General features: G+C 42.2%; 1 protein-coding gene and 1 long non-coding RNA gene across 4 annotated transcripts in view; one reads left to right on the top strand and one right to left on the bottom strand.

The window, feature by feature from the left end:
- Positions 1 to 5,232: 5,232 nt before the first annotated feature.
- The window catches only part of LOC135105841 (serine/threonine-protein kinase NLK-like), a 71,777-nt gene continuing 59,509 nt past the window's right edge, over positions 5,233 to 17,500 (bottom strand). For 2 of the 3 annotated variants that reach the window (XM_064014477.1, XM_064014460.1), the window contains exon 2: positions 10,360 to 11,230. In XM_064014477.1, the coding sequence (XP_063870547.1) occupies positions 11,227 to 11,230 (4 nt within the window). In that variant the 3' untranslated portion in view covers positions 10,360 to 11,226. Of the gene's footprint in view, positions 5,300 to 10,359; positions 11,231 to 17,500 lie in introns of those variants that run through there. The other variant, XM_064014469.1, reaches the window with a different exon arrangement.
- Positions 17,066 to 17,500, top strand: part of LOC135106035 (uncharacterized) — a 1,053-nt gene continuing 618 nt past the window's right edge. The window contains exon 1 of the long non-coding RNA XR_010271110.1: positions 17,066 to 17,500. This exon is cut by the window's right edge and continues 50 nt beyond it. This is a non-coding gene — a long non-coding RNA (uncharacterized LOC135106035).

Below are 17,500 nucleotides of genomic sequence, written 5' to 3'. Positions count from 1 at the left end.
ATTTATTTTATTTATTTTTTTTTCTTGTCAAATGTTGTTAAGGTTGATCTTCTTCCTAATACACGTTCTCTTTTCCATGCAATACTGAATTTAACACAACATAAACCTAAAGTAATTCAGTCACTGCAGCAAGAGACAAAACCACATAATTCATCCCTATTCACAATGTTTAGGTGTGGTGTGCACAGTCGCGTCGCCTCCCCTCGCCTCAACACAACACGGAAATATACTTCTGGGTCACGGGGACGAAGAAACGTTGGAGAGAAACCTTCACCGATTTGTATCATTCTTGCTTTGGGAAGTTGGACACGAAAGCACAACAAAGACCAGACGGATTTATTTTCAACAGCAGGACCGTAAACACTTCCAGGGGAGTTTATGGACTAAGCAACGCTGGGTAAGGAGAGGTAAGGCGAGGGAGAGATAGGGTGAGTGATGAGACTGAGGAGAGAGAGCCAGTGAGAGGGACGGACTAAGATGGAGAGATTAATAGCTCGTGGCCACACCCTCACAGCGCAGCGTAGCTCAGGTGTGTGTAGCTGGCTCAGGTGTGTGGCTGCGCACGTAAGCCCTCAACACCTGGCCACGCAGGGAACAATGGACAACACACTCCACAGCTGCAAGGTGTGGTCTTACCTTGTCTAACTCTGTGACTGCCTCGGCTTCTCCTGGCTTCATAAAATGTGTGCAAGTTTATACTATCATTATTTATTTATCACACACGAGTACACACTAGTTAGCTTTTTTTGAAGCAGAAGTTTAATATTAACACAGACTGACAGGACAATATTATGGGCTAACTTTTTTTTTCTTTACGTGTGGTCATTAATTAATGAAATATACAAGTAAATAAGTAAAAGGCATGCAGTATATCCATAGGACACCACAAGCAGGTCATTTAAATTTTGCATTATCCGTAGTTTTATTTGTGTTCGGTAAAATCGTCAAGTTATTCAAATTAAGTAAAAATAAAAATAAAATAAACACACAAAAGCTACACTGTCATTAACAATCAGAGGAAGAACACAGTGATTAAGTTCAATATCTCATTGTTGTACATGCGATTCTCTGGTCACATAAATCAATCTACTTAATTAACCATCTACCTACGAGAGGAGGCGCCAGACAAACATGATTTTAATTCCTTCAAAGTTAACAGTTTTCTTTATAACACGCTCACTTTTTTCTAATGTTAAGTAACAGGTGGAATTTGGGAATACGGACAAGAACCTGAAAAATCTTTGTTTGGCCCACTGCATCTAATTTCTAGTTTTATAAATAAATAAACTAAAAAATTATCTCGAAGATTGGCGCCATAAAAGTATATATATAATTCTGCTCTAGTTTATTCCTATCCACGTTATTTCATCCTCATCTCTCATTCCAATTTCAAGACAGTTCTTTTATTTTGACTTTATTCTTAAGGGACATTCAATAGATTTTTTTTCCTCTCTTTTTTTTTAATAATCCTTAGCCAAAGTTCCTCTTGCTTAACATATATCTATATTTTTTCTATATACTAGTCCGGCAATCCCCCCCCCACACACACACACACACTTACGCTCTCAGCCAACGTTGGAAAGCGATAAAAAAAAATAAATAAATAAATAAAAATAAAAACAAAAATAAAAATAAAAATAATAATAATAATAATAATAATAATAATAATAATAATAATAATAATAATAATAATAATAATAATAATAACAACACAGATAAAACTCGACCACAAACAAGCAAGTTCATCTCACCAGCACCTTACTCCCCCTGCCTCTCCCCTTCCTGACTCCACTGCGGATGTCCAACTTGCAGGCCATGGGGGGAGACACACGAGGCTCCGCAGCTCTAAGATTTTCGGCCAGACAAGACCAAGAATGTCTAATTAGGTGCGGGAGTTGGGGCGCGGCGGGGAATTGAAGGCGGCAGGCTGGGCGAAAGTTTAGTTAGTTGGACGAGTTGCTGCAAGAGGAACCGGATGTCGGTCTCGGTCTTGTGATTCTTACGGGGACACAAAAGAGCACAAAGGAAAAACAGGCTCTTAGATGGAACACAAAGGAAAAATAAACCTACAAGAACACAAAGGAGTACAAATGAAAAACAAACTCTCACAGGGAAGACGAAGGAACGAACTCTTACAGGGACACAAGGGATCACAAAGAAAAAAACAAACTCTCACAGGGAAGACAAAGGAAAAAACGAGCTATTACGGGAACACAAAGGAGGAAAAAGGAAGAAAAAAACTTACAAGGAACGCAAGGGACACAAGAGCAACAAAGTCTTACAGTAGCACAAAGGACGAAAAAGGGAAAACAAAGTCTTACTAGGAACACTAAGAAGAACAAAAGAAATACAAAGAAGAACAAAGGAAAAACAAATGCGTAAGGGAACACTGAGGACAAAGCAGAAAGGGAACACAAAGAAAAAACAAAGGAAAACTAAGTATCATCAGATTTCTTGGTCCTTACGAAGCTGAGGAGGAGGAGGAGGAGGAGGAGGAAAAACAAACATGATGCTTGTCTTGCTCCTACCACGAGTGATGAGAAAAGTTGTACATAAGTTTAACATCCACTGAACACACACACACACACACACACACACACACACACACACACACACACACACACACACACACACACACACACAGGCAACAACAGGTGGGTCGTCTTCAGGTAATAAACAGATAAATCTCCTCCTCTTCTTCCTCCTCCTCCTCCTCCTTTCCTCCTTTCTTCATTTCTCCATCTCTACACTATATTTATCACGTACTCCTTCCCTCCGCTCTCCATTCCTTACACCCAACGTTCTTCTCCCTCCCTCCCTCCCTCCTCCTCCTCCTCCTCCTCCTCGTCCTCCTCTTCCTCCTCCTCCCAAACCCTCTCACCTACACCTCCCATCCTTAAACTCCCTAACCTAAACACGCCTACACTTCGCCACCTGGTTTCTCCTCCCCCTTTCTCACCTGCCCGTGTCCCCAGGTGCTCCCCGTCCAGGTAAGCAAAGGCGTCCCCAGGGAAACAGGTGCGGGAGGAGAGGACATCACAGAGATTGTTATGGTGATTAAGTGTAAATGTAAGGTGGGGAGGGGAGGGGAGGGAGGGAGGGGAGGGGGAGAGGGAGAAAACGAGCCCTACATTTCAACAAAAGACTATTATTGTTTCCATGTTAAAATTAGATGAGAGAGAGAGAGAGAGAGAGAGAGAGAGAGAGAGAGAGAGAGAGAGAGAGAGAGAGAGAGAGAGAGAGAGAGAGCACTATATTCCATTAAATTACCTTAACTGTTTCCAATTTAAATTAGATGGTACGTTATATTATATTAGATGTTTATATGAGCCGAATTAGATCAAACTTGAACGAGAGAGAGAGAGAGAGAGAGAGAGAGAGAGAGAGAGAGAGAGAGAGAGAGAGAGAGAGAGAGAGAGAGAGAGAGAGAGAGAGAGAGAGTGTTAAGAAGGGTTTATAATTACATGATTAGACCACAAGTATTTATAAGTGAGATAACACACTCCTCAATTGATGCAAGTGTTAATGTGAATAAGAAAATAATTGTAATTGTATCTAAAATCTAATTAAGCATCATCAGCATCCCAGCGAGAAATAAATTGGAAAAAAGTAAAAAAAAAAAATAAGTAGACTGGTGTATTGAGTGAATTAAAGAAAGACAGACAGAAGGAAAAGAGAAAGAAATACAGAAAGAAAAGGAATAGACAAAAAAAGAAACAAAGCATGTAAAAGAATGAATGAATGAATGGATGGATAAACGACGAGAAGAAGAGACAAATACACAAACTTAAGTAAAATTAATAATATGACTAAATGGATGAATGAATGAGTAAACAAACACATAAATAAAGAGATTAAGATACAAATTATATGCTTCAATCTTCTGTCAATTAAAATTAAATTCTAAACACATTCTTAACTTTACAAACATTAGAGGTGTACTTTTTTTTTTTACCAGCCTTCTATCATATCAAGGTTTAAACATAATTTAATGGGCTTTTTTCACTTTTTGTTGCCCTTTATGACCAGACCCCTTCTTATATATATATATATATATATATATATATATATATATATATATATATATATATATATATATATATATATATATATATATATATATATATATATATATATATATATATATATATATATATATATATATATATATATATATATATATATAAAAGGCATATTACAGTATTAAGCGAACTGGAACTCCCTGCCTGCTTCTGTATTTCCACCTTCCTATGACTTGAATCCCTTCAAGAGGGAGGTTTCAAGACACTTATCCTTCAATTTTTGACTACCGCTTTAGACTCTTTTAATGGGACTGGCATTTCAGTGGGCTTTTTTTTTTCGGATTTTTGTTGCCCTTGGTCAGTGTCCCTTCTACACACACAAAAAAAAAAAAAAAAAAAAAAGTTGTGGCATCTTACCTCAACTTATTATAAATCTACAGTGGAACTTTTTTTTTTTAGTACTCAAGGGAACACTAATTCAACCTAAGTAGGAAAAAATAATCATGAAAACTCGGAAGAAAAAAAATCATATCAACGTGGAATTTAACGACTTCAACATCATCAACAGGGAAAAACACCCATGAAAAAATAATAAATAAATAAATAACAATAATAATCTGTGTGTGGCCTTTGAAGATTACCCTGAAGAAAAAATAAAGTGCCTCAGAATCCGGGACACCAGATTTACCATACAAAGATTTCCTGCACCGAAGATAAATAAACGAATAAATAAATAAATAGCAATAAAAAGGAAAAGAAAAAGAAAAAGAAAAACACGAAAATGTCAGAGAGGATATCTTCGGTCTTCCTTTGTTCTCTACATTAATATTAATCTTGTTACTTTCTCTCTGCGTGCGTTGTGTTGACGAGTCGCTACATTTGCTGTGTTTAGGAATCGCTTCATAAGACTCGACCTTCTTCCCTCCCTTCCCCCTTCCTCATTCCCTTCCCCTCCCTCTCTCCCTCCGTTCCTCCCTCCATCGCCGCGTCTCCTTAAAGCTACACCGTTCATTTCCAGGAGGAGGGGGGAAATACGCCATCTCTCTCTCTCTCTCTCTCTCTCTCTCTCTCTCTCTCTCTCTCTCTCTACACTACTGCCTCATCTATCACCAGCGTCACAATCACCACTATTACTTCTACTACAGTTACTTCAACTACTACTACTACTACAACTACTACTACTCTTACTACTGCTGCTACTACTACTACTACTACTCACGACTAGTCACAGGGACAGTCTCGTAGTACAGGGAGTCTTGTAGCCTTGTTGTACGTACCTGTAGAAGAAACAAAACAGGTATTAATTATGTAAAAAAAAAAACAGCAGTATTAGATATTTTCAACACAAAAAAATAAATAAATGTGCGAGGAAGAAACAAAAAAAGGGATAAAAAATAAGGTAAGGGCAAGAAAACCAGGGAATTACACGAACAACAACAACAACAACAACAACAACAACAACAACAACAAGCATAACAAACAGAAGGATAAATAGGAGGAGGAGGAGGAGGAGGAGGAGGAGAGTAATTGTATATACTAGAAGGCAAGTCCTGCACCACCACCCACTCACCGTCACCCCCTCCCCTTGATCTCCTCTCCCTCTCCCCCTATCCGAAGTAAGACACTCCCCGCCCCTCCCTCCCTTCGTCAGCAGCTGTCAAGTGGGATGGTCTGAAGTACTTGACACATCACCTAATGGAGCTTATCTGTGTGTGTGTGTGTGTGTGTGTGTGTGTGTGTGTGTGTGTGTGTGTGTGTGTGTGTGTGTGTGTGTGTAAGAATCCTTCGCGGGGGCACCACCACCACGAAAGTAAGGTAGAAATAACAGGCAATGGTAACAATAGTGGTGTTGAGAGAGAGAGAGAGAGAGAGAGAGAGAGAGAGAGAGAGAGAGAGAGAGAGAGAGAGAGAGAGAGAGAGAGAGAGAGAGAGAGTCATATTCACATCACACTTTACCTTCCAAAAAAATACAAAAAAATAAATAAAAAATAAATAAATAGCAACGAGAAAATACAATAAACCAATCCATGAATCTTTCCAGCATGGCAAGAACAATCAAAATAATACTCAATGGACAAAGGGAAACCAGGGGAAGTGACGAGTATTTCAATTTTACAAGTTTCCTTAAGTCTCCCTCCACTCCTTCACTCGCTCCTTCACCAGTTCAAAGACTTGCGACAGCCACAAACACAAAAGTTCAGTAACATGACATCATGGGAGGATCGTCATCTTCATAAATAAACTGCTTTAAGCATTTTCCTACTTTACGGCAAACTAAAATAAAAAAAATAGAATAAATAAATAAATAGGAAAAGAAAAGAAGGAGGACAAAGACTAACCCTAATGTCTTACTTGTCACAATAAAACCAGGAGAAGAGGGGAGATTTTCCTTATAGCACTCACATCCTGGACATGCCAAAGTTAACTACACCAAAGAGTCCGCCACGTGATGAAATGTTTATTTTATGCCAGGACCCAGGAAAAAATACAAATAATATAATTTCTACAGTTTATATAAGTGACAATATCGATCAAATTCAAGAGATGAGCAGAATCTCTCTCTCTCTCTCTCTCTCTCTCTCTCTCTCTCTCTCTCTCTCTCTCTCTCTCTCTCTCTCTCTCTCTCTCTCTCTCTCTCTCTCATCATGAAATGTCAAAAAAATTAAATCTACAAAAAATAAATAAATAAACAAAACAGGTGTGTGAGTGTGTGTGTTTATGAGTGATGATAATCTAACAATTACAACACATGGGCAGAAATTCTCTCTCTCTCTCTCTCTCTCTCTCTCTCTCTCTCTCTCTCTCTCTCTCTCTCTCTCTCTCTCTCTCTCTTACCCTGCCGTCTCTTTCCTCGTTATCTTCTCCTTTTTCCTCCTTGCAACCCTCTCATCTTTCCATCTCAAATACTTAAAACCCCCACCACCACTCACAGCGCTTGGTGGGGAGGGGGGACGGGAGGAGGAGGGGAGAAGGAGCAGTAATAAGCCGTCACTGCGGGAAGCCAGAAGCATAAATCACCTTCCCTTTTAAAATTAGTGATGTGGACCGCATCTTTACTGGAGGCATAATTATCTGATATGTGTGTGTGTGTGTGTGTGTGTGTGTGTGTGTGTGTGTGTGTGTATACCTCTCTCCCTTTGGCCTTCTTTCCTTTTTTTTTCAGTTTTCTTTCCTCTTCTGTGTTTTGTCTTTCTTTTTTTTTTCTACTTGATTTATTCTTACTCTGAAAATTTGTATGTGCGTGTGTCCCTCCCTTCCTTTCCTCTTCTGCGTCTTCCTCTCTCTATTTCTCTCTCTCTTTTTTTTTTCCACTTCATTCCTTCCAGTGTACAAGTTTGTGTGTCTGTTTCCTTCCCACTTTCCTTCCTTTCTTCCTTCCTTTCTTCCACCCTTCCTTTCTTCCTCTTTTCTTTAGCCATCTTTTTTTCCTCTCTCTCTCGTTGCATACGTTTCTTCTTTATCTTCTTCTTTTTTTATTTTGATTCCTTCTTAGTTTAGATTTTGTGTAACCCTTCCGTCCTTCCTTTCTCGATTTTTTAGCTAATTTTCTTTCCTCTTCCGCCTTTTTTTCCTTTCTACTCGATTCCTTTTAGTTTGCAAGTCTTTCTTCCTCTCTTTCTCTTTTCTTTATCCATTTTCTCCCCTCCTACATATTTTTTTTCCCTTTTCCACTTGATTCCTTCACAGTCTGCTTGTATGTGTATCCCTTCCTCTCGTCCTTCCTTCCTTCCTTCCTCCCTCCCTTTCTTCCTTCCTTCCTCCTTTCTTTATCCATCTTTCTCTCCTCTCCTCCGTTTTTCTTCTGTTTTCCCACTCAATTCCTTCCCGGACTCCAATTTCTTCCCTTTTCTTTCTACGGCGCGATTAATGTTTCGTCCTTCCGTCTCCGATCCTTGAGGTATTTTTCCCTGCTGAATCGGACCCGGATTTAGCGAGCGATTGGTTTAAAGGAATGCAGTGCCGTGTTATAACTTTAATCCTCCCAGTATAGATCGACCCATTTTTTTATTATTTATTTTCGCAATATTTGAATAGGAGTTGTTGCTGGAAGAGAGAGAGAGAGAGAGAGAGAGAGAGAGAGAGAGAGAGAGAGAGAGAGAGAGAGAGAGAGAGAGAGAGAGAGAGAGAGAGAGAAAGGGCCATACAGCACACCCAAACAGCGCCTTACAGTCTCCGCAACACCACCACCACCACCACCACCACCACCACCACCACCACTACCCCTGGCCTATTCACCAAATAACCCATGTCGTTACCAGTATCAATCAGTGTCTAAGTGGACGTGACAAGAGTGAGATGCTTTGTAGTACGTGTGGTTATACATAAAAAAAAAAAAAAAGTTTGATTAAAAAGTTAGATTATAAAAAGGAATATGAATAAACTGGTTCTCAAATAGAGTGGTAGATGAATGGAATACACTCAGTACTTAGCGGGTTGTTAGAGCAGAGTCAATTATTTTTTTTTTTTTTTAAGATTAGATAAATTTATAAACGGGAATGCTAGATGGATATTAATGAGTGTGGTTTTATAGAGGGGCAGCCACGTGTAGCTCTAATGGCTTCTAGCTTCGTTTGAAAAAAAAAAAAAAAAAAAAAAAAGTGTTTGAAATACCAGCAAATTTATATCAACCTTAGAGAATAGTAACAAAATTGCTGAAAATGACTATAAGGAAGACAGTAACAACAGAATAAAATACAAGTAAAACAAAACAAAACAAAAAAATTAAACAATACAAAACTCTATCCTAACAGCCTCACTTCTGTAACGCCTCTCAAAACAACACTAACAACACAACATCCAACACAGAAACCGCCGCTACCCTGTCCTAGCACCCACACTAATCCAACAGCAACACAAAAACAACAAACAATACAACATAACACTAATAACACAGAACCCCTACCCAGCACAAGAGCCGCCACCCTACCCTAACACCCACACCTACGTAATGCTCACCAAATACAACACTAATACCAATGCAATGTGTCCCTAACCTCCTCACTTACACCTGTTAAGCCCAACACTAATAACAACACACCCCCGGCCCCAGCCACACAGGGACCGCCTCCTGGCACCAATCGGGTTGTTCTTCAGGGTATAAGTCTTGCGCCGCCATGACCGTGCATGTGGCCAGCTGAGTATCGCGTGTCATGATATGTGTCTGGCGTCTGACACTCTTGCACTGAGGGCTGGCGGCTGTGGTGACCGGAAATGCCTGGAGATTCCTGGCTGCTTGAAAGATTGCTTGCTGGCTTGCTTGTATAATTAGCCAATATCTACTTCTATTTAATTTCACCATGTATTTATTTTTTTTTTTTAATCTATTTACCTATGGTTTTAGGTTAGATCAGGTTTGGTCAGGTTAGATTAGGGATAAATTAGGTTAGGTAAAATTAGGTAGGGTACAGAGGAGTAGGATAGGAAAGAGCAGAGTAGGGTAGGTTAGGGAAATAAGTTATGTGAGATCAGGATGTTAAGTTAGGTTAGGATAGAACAGGCTAGAGTTAGGTATGGAAGGGCATGGTGCGGTAGGGGAGGGTAATGTAGATTAAGTAAAGGAAGGAAAAGCAAGACAGGGGAACCTATTCTGACATAATCTACCCTATCATAAAATAACCAATTCCAACTTAATCTAACCTTAGCAAACCTAACCTAACAACAATAAATAACCTAACTCACTATAATCTAACATTACAAAACCTCACACCAGACAGTTCAGGCGACCTATCTACTGAAGTAATAATAAGAATACAAAAAATAATTACCTATCGAGCTTAAAAACACTTACGGTTATCAGAGCAGCAGTGAGGTACTGACACAGGTGAATATTGTGTAGGTAACTGACACGCCGCAACACTATACCTGTGTGTGTGTGTGTGTGTGTGTGTGTGTGTGTGTGTGTGTGTGTGTGTGTGTGTGTGTGTGTGTGTGTGTGTGTGTGTGTGTTACAACCGTAGCGAATACCGGGAAAACGATTAGTTAATTTCCCGCAGGTGTTCGTACAGGTGAGAGAGAGAGAGAGAGAGAGAGAGAGAGAGAGAGAGAGAGAGAGAGAGAGAGAGAGAGAGAGAGAGAGAGAGAGAGAGAGAGAGAGAGAATATTCCCAGAGGTGAGTTGCAGGATTCAAAGGACTGGACCATGTAAATGTGTGTGTGTGTGTGTGTGTGTGTGTGTGTGTGTGTGTGTGTGTGTGTGTGTGTGTGTGTGTGTGTGTGTGTGTGTGTGTGTGTGTGTGTAATAATAATAATAATAATAATAATAATAAACGGTTTATTCTTTAGGCAGTCAACAAACTGAAAATGTACATTGGGGGTGGGGAAATACTTGACATTAATCCTAAAGGTAAGTCAAATCTAGAAGGGACTATTGATTGATGGCTCACACCATGGTGGGAATCGCACTGAGTCTGTACCGGTCCGTACGCGGCGCCTTTAGGGGCGTTATCTTGTTGTGGTGTCTGGTGGCACGGGTCGGGCAAGGCGCGTCAAGCGGCAGCATGTTTCTGAGACGTGGATGATGCAGAAGTCCCCTTCCAAACTTCTCCAGAGCCTCACAGTACCTGGTGGATAGTCTGGACAGGCTCAGGGTGTTCAGGGCTTCTTCATAGGTGGTGTATGCAGGGCCAAGGATGACCCTGCACGCCCTTTTCTGCACACTCTCCAACTGTAGCTGTTGAGTTTGTGTGAGGGAGGAGGACCACGCTGGGGAGGCGTACATGAGTTTGGGGAGGATGAAGGTAAGATACACCCCCTTAACTCATCTGTCGGCGTCCCCAGCGACCTGAGTCTGCGCAGCATGTACAGCCTGTAGGTAGCTGATCTTATGGTGCTGGCGACATGCTGCTTCCAGGTCAGCTGATCGTCCACCGTGACTCCGAGGAGCTTGGCACATCGGACCACCTGGAGGGGGTGAGGGCCCACTGAGAGCTGGGGAGGGGGCACTGGTACAGAGGAGGTACAGAAATGCATCACCACAGTTTTGCTGTGGTTGATGGTCATCCTGCTCTCCTCCGTCCACGTCTGCAGCCGCTCCAGAATCGCTTGCAGTGGCGAGTAGTCCGGGTTCTTGGTGGAAACTGGGACGCCCACGGTGCAGTCGTCCACATACTCGTACTTCCAGCGATGGGGGGTGTCAGTGAGGGCGTCGTTAATGAGGAGGAGGAAGCATAGAGGACTCATCTTGGTCCCCTGGGGGACCCCACATGTCAGCTGTTGGAAAGTAGAGACAGAGCCCTGATAGCGAACGGCCTGACGCCTCCCTGTGAGGAAGTCGGCTAGCCACGCTATCAGGTTAGGAGGGAGATCCAGACTTACTGCCTTGCTGATGACAACAGTATGATCAACAAGATCAAAAGCCTTTTTCAAGTCCACAAAAGCAACAGCTAGAGAGGTGTTTCGCTTGTCCAGGTGGCTGTGGATGAATTCAAGGAAGCTGGTCAAGGAATGGGAGTTAGAGGTGGCTTTAATATTTCCAAACTGTCTGATATCCACGGTATTACAGATTTTGGTGTGTGTGTGTGTGTGTGTGTGTGTGTGTGTGTGTGTGTGTGTGTGTGTGTGTGTGTGTGTGTGTGTGTGTGTGTGTGTGCGTATGTTGTAACAAGAACGAGTTACCCCTATCACACACACACACACACACACACACACACACACACACACACAGCAACTCCAAATAAATACATAACTACAACCACTAACAACACAAGCATATTTCTCACACAACAACACCACCACAACCTACATCCATTTAAAAAACACAACTAAACAACAACACCACAGACACCACCAACACTTCCCACGCCCTTCCATACCCCCCTCACCAAACACCTACGGACCATCACTCTTGGGAACACCACTAAGTCATATTCCTATTACAATTTCACTCTTTGTGCGCCTCCTGAGCCTCTCCTTAACGCCTAGGGATGCTGCGCTGAGTTAAAGGCTTCAGAGTGACCACGTGGCGCTCTCTGGGGTCATGGCTGGGTCACGGTGAGGGCAAAAGGGAGGGTGATGTGTGTAAAGGCTTAACTCCTATGAAGGTTCTTGGTGGTGGTGGTGGTGGTGGTGATATGCACTAATACTATCAAATTATGAAAAGAAAAAGATAGCAGTAACAGCAAGTCAGTTCCCTCTCTCTCTCCCTCTCTCTCTCTCTCTCTCTCTCTCTCTCTCTCTCTCTCTCTCTCTACAAGATTATTCCTAACATCACACAGAGGACACGTCTAATCAGGCACTGGACTTGCGATGTTCGACTTATCACCTACCTATCGACAAGACCTCTCTCTCTCTCTCTCTCTCTCTCTCTCTCTCTCTCTCTCTCTCTCTCTCTCTCTCTCTCTCTCTCTCTTCATTATTCTCCTTGATTACTATTCGATTCACTTTTCTTCTCTCTCTCTCTCTCTCTCTCTCTCTCTCTCTCTCTCTCTCTCTCTCTCTCTCTCTCTCTGTTACCGCCGCTGCTTCATGTCACCTTGCCAAGTGGCCGCCGCCCGGTATCACCTTACGGGCGCCAGGTACAGTACTCCGCTGTTCCCACGCCCAGGTGACTCACGACCACTTTCTTGTCTCGCCCCACCTGTGTGTACTAAGTGGTGATGGTGGTGGTGGTGGTGGTGGAGAGGAGGAGATGAAAATTTGATACGCGGGAAAGGTGACGAAGAGATCAAAATAAAAAGAAAATGCGAGGAAGGTGAAAAGAACGTAACTAAGGGGGGAGAGAGAGAGAGAGAGAGAGAGAGAGAGAGAGAGAGAGAGAGAGAGAGAGAGAGAGAGAGAGAGAGAGAGAGAGAGAGAGAGAGAGAGAGAGAGAGATAGGAACAAGAGGTGAATATTCTCGTAAGACAAATTGTACATGAAAACAAACAAAGAAATAAGGGAAAAGAAGGAAAGTAAAGGAAAAGAATCTCAAGGTAAAAGAATAAAGAACAGGATATGAAAAGAAGAAGAGAAAAAAGGAGAGAAAGAAAAGATGAAAGAATAAAAGAATAATGTACAAAAGCAACACAGAGACAAGACGAGCAACACAAGGGAAAGAATAAAAGGAAACGAAGGAGAAATACAAACAACACATAAATAAAAACAAAGAAGATTAAGAAGAAAAAAACCATAAAAAGAAGACAATGTAAAAACAAACAAAGACGATTACGAATAAAAAGACGAGAAAAGAGAAATATAAGCGAATAACAAGCAAGAACAAGACACAAATAAAAACAAAGATCCCACCTCTCTCTCTCTCTCTCTCTCTCTCTCTCTCTCTCTCTCTCTCTCTCTCTCTCTCTCTCTCTCTCTCTCTCTCTCTAATGAGCGGCACACACTTCACAAGGACACGGGCCGCCTAACACTTGCTTACCTGCCTACTTCTTAATGAGCCGCGTCCTACCTGGGCTACCTGAACCACCACCACCACTACCATCACCACCACCACAACAACAGCAACAACAACAACAAATCAACAAATATGCTGTCAGTCTGGTCCATTCCTCAAGATTCGCTGTGACTGGCAACTTAAGGTCTTGTGTTGTCTTTCCTTTTCTTTTCTTTTTTTTTTTTTACCTTTCTCTTCCTCCCTTTTTTTTCTTCTCCCTCCTTTTTTCTATTATTCATTTTCTTCTTTCTTCTTCTTTTACAGCTTCATCCAAGATCTCAACCACGTTCCTTCTCTTCATCTTCTTCTTCTTCTTTCTCCTCTTCTTCTCTTTTCACCAATTTTTTTTTCCTCCTCCTCCTTCTCTTCTTTCTACTCTCCTCCTTTTTTTCCTCTCTTTCTCTTCCTCCACCTCATTCTCTTCTCTTTCCACCATCTTCCTCCTCCTCCTCTTGTTCTTCTTTCCACTATCTTCCTCCTCCTCCTCCTCCTCTTCTTCTCAACAAGGTGATTCTTCGTCTTTCTTCTTCAGATAGCTGACATGCCTCCTCCTCCTCCTCCTCCTCCTCCTCTTCTTCCTCTTGCCACACCACCTCTTCTCGACATAAGCACCACTTCCTCCTCTTCCTTACCCTCTCAGATTATCACCTCTTCAGTGTGCCTTCTTTCATCATTTCCCTTCTTCCTCCTCCTTCCTCTCCTCTTCCGCTTCTTGTCATCTTTTAATTTACTAATTTTCTTGTGATTATTCCTCTTCCTAACGTAACCATACCTCCTCCTCCTCCTCCTCCTCCTCCTCCTCTTCCTCCTCCTCCTCTTCCTCTTTCTCCTCTTCCTAACCGAATCTCCTTCTCCTCTTCCTAACCTCCTTTTTGTAATCATCTTCTTTGTAATCCAACCTCCTCCTCCTCTTCCTAACCCAATCTCCCCTCCTCATCCTCTCCCTGATCCGATCTCCTCCTCTTCCTAACCCAAGCTCCTCCTCCTCCTGTAATTACTGAATATTTATTGGAATTTGAGTAATAACCACATCTGTGGATAATAAAATATCTGAATCTGAATCCTCCTCCTTCTCCTCCTCCTCCACATCTTCCTAACCTAACCTCCTCCTAAATAACTAACATGATGCACACACACTGCTCTCTCTCTCTCTCTCTCTCTCTCTCTCTCTCTCTCTCTCTCTCTCTCTCTCTCTCTCTCTCTCTCTCTCTCCCAGCGCTGCCTGCCTCACAACCCTCAACGCTGAGATCGATTCCTCCTCTTCTAACAGCACAGTGGGCGGGAAGAAGCGGTGAGCAGGAGGCGGCGGGAGGAACGAGGGACAGAGGGAAGAGGAAGCGGCAGGAGGAAAAAATGAGCGGCGGGAGGAGGTGATGGAGGGAGGAGGCGGGAGGGAGGGGGAGGGAGTGGGAGAAAACCACCGGTGGACGGGAGGAAGACGACTATATGAGGTTAGACATGAAAGACGGGAGGAGGAGGAAAATGGTGGAGAAGACGAGAGAGGAGACGGGAGGGAAGAAAGGCTAGGGAACAGAAGACAGGATGGAGGAAGTTGAAGAAAAAGATGCAATAATGAGAGAATAGCTGAAAAGAAGGGAAGGGATGGACAGGAAGAAGACAGATACAAGGAACGAGGGACATGAAGAAAAGGGACAAGGAAAATGAACAAGAATAACGTAAGAAGAAAGGAAGGAACAGAATGATAATAGAAAACGTTAGACGGAAAGCAAATGAAAGGAGAGAGAAAAGGACAGGAGGAAATGGACGGAAGGACAAAGAAGAAACAAAGAATAGGGAAGGAATAGGAGGAAAACAGAAGACAAGAGGGAGAGACAGGGAGAAAGAAGTGAAAAGAAAAGGGAGAGAAGAGCGGCAGAAATCGGTGTTTGTGAAGGGAGAGAAGGATAAAGAAAAGTAAATAAGAGGAGAAAGAAGACAGGAGAGAGAGGAAGACTGAGAGAAACAGAAGGGAAAGGAAGAGAGGGCGGGAGAGAGGCAGAGATGTGTGCTCCTGGAGGGACGTGGAGGGATAAAAGGGAGGGAGAGGAAGATGAGGAGGAAAAGCGGGTGGGGAGGGAGAGAGGGAGAGGGAGAGGGGTGGAAACATTACACTCTTAGCCAGTCCCTGTATTGATGTGGCATTGATCTTTGTAATGCGTCACCACCACCACCACCACCACCACAACCACCACCACCACCACCACTACAATCTTAAAACATACAACAATCACTACTATTGCTTCTACTAACATCACCACTCCATCACTATTGCAATCTCTATTAACACCACCAATATCACCACTTCTACTCTTACTACTAACACCACCACAACTACTACTACTACTACTACTACTACTACTACTACTACTACTACTACTACATTTCGCCAAAGCACCAAGACGCAGTACAAAGCGAATAAATCTTATTGATGAGAAATGCTGATGATGGTGAAGGTGGTGATGGTGGTGATGTGTAGATGTGTGTGTCTAAATTCACCTCCATCATCACAATCATCACTATTTTCTTCATTATCATCGCCATCATATTTTTCTTAGCTGTAATCATTGTTGTTGTCATATCATCATCATCATCATCATCATCATTTTCTTAATCGCCATCACTTCTCTAAGCTATATCACTATCACCATTTCTCAACTGCCATCATCATCATCACCATCACTGTCTAGATATCTATTGTTATTGTTGTTTGTTGTTGTTGTTGTTGTTGTTGCTTCAAATCCTTGTACACACGCTACTACCATCACTACCACCCCCTCTACCTCAAAATACTACCATTACAACTACTACCATTACTACTACTACTACTACTACCGCCACCACCACCACCACCCAATTAAATGTACGGAGCTGCCTAGTTAAAGTCTACGAAGCAAGTTATTTAAACGCCCCACGCCCGAGAAAGAAAGGGAGAGAGAGAGAGAGAGAGAGAGAGAGAGAGAGAGAGAGAGAGAGAGAGAGAGAGAGAGAGAGAGAGAGAGAGAGAGAGAGAGAGATCAGCTGCCACCCTACCCTACATCCCCCTTCCACTCTCTCCCTCTCATCAGATACCCTAAACCCACCCTCCCTCTCCCTCTCCCTCTCCCTCCCACCCTCCGTTCCTCATACAACAGCTGTCAGGACAAAGAGAGAGATGGAGGGGAGCAGATGAGGGGAAGGGGGGAAAGGGGAGGCGGTGAGGGGGGTAAGGGGGTGGAAAGCTAATGTTAAGTGGAAGAGGGTAAGGGAGAGGGAGAGGAGGGTAAGGGGGAGGAAGAGAGAGGGAGGAGAGGGGAGGGGAGGGAAGGGAGGGGGAAGGTGGGACGCAAGCAGCAGCACCCTGAACACAAAGGAAGTAGGAGGGAGAGAGAGAGAGAGAGAGAGAGAGAGAGAGAGAGAGAGAGAGAGAGAGAGAGAGAGAGAGAGAGAGAGAGAGAGAGAGAGAGATGACCACACACATATATAACAACAACAATTATGATGATAGAAGAAGAAGAAGAAGAAGAAGAAGAAGAAGAAGAAGAAGAAGAAGAAGAAAAGAAACTTGAGCATACAAAACTGAATGAATGAATGAATGAATGAATAAATAAATATATAATAAACACAAACACATCTATAGTCATTAATAAGAAATCCATAATCATATTTCTTCTTCGTCAGCACTTCCTTACACACACACACACACACACACACACACACACACACACACGTCACTTCATTTACACAGGATCTTGTCTGGTGGTGGTGGTGGTGGTGGTGGTGGTGGTGACTAGACATATTAGGTAAGTGAAGATGATGATGGAAATATAAATAGAAAATGTATAGTAACATGATTGATATAAATAAGAAAGAAAGACGAAGAGAAAAAAATTATAAAAAGAAATGGACGAGATGAGGCATGATAAATGAAAGAAAGACGTAAGAGAATTAAATTGTATCATTAAAATGATATGTTAACCATCTATTATTTATTTATACAATATATTTTTGTTATCTGTGTTAAAGAAAATGTAAGTTGTGTTTTGTTGGAATGGGAGAAGTTTGGTACGCTTCTTTGTGGTGTTTTGTTTCACCCACTACCTGTGAACATGGTCGGCCTGGCGGGTTGTCTAAGCCGG

This window comes from Scylla paramamosain, chromosome 1, assembly GCF_035594125.1.
Source record: "Scylla paramamosain isolate STU-SP2022 chromosome 1, ASM3559412v1, whole genome shotgun sequence".
NCBI lineage: Eukaryota > Metazoa > Arthropoda > Malacostraca > Decapoda > Portunidae > Scylla > Scylla paramamosain.
Note: the sequence above shows the minus strand (reverse complement) of the source record. Positions and strands in the feature narration are given on the sequence as shown.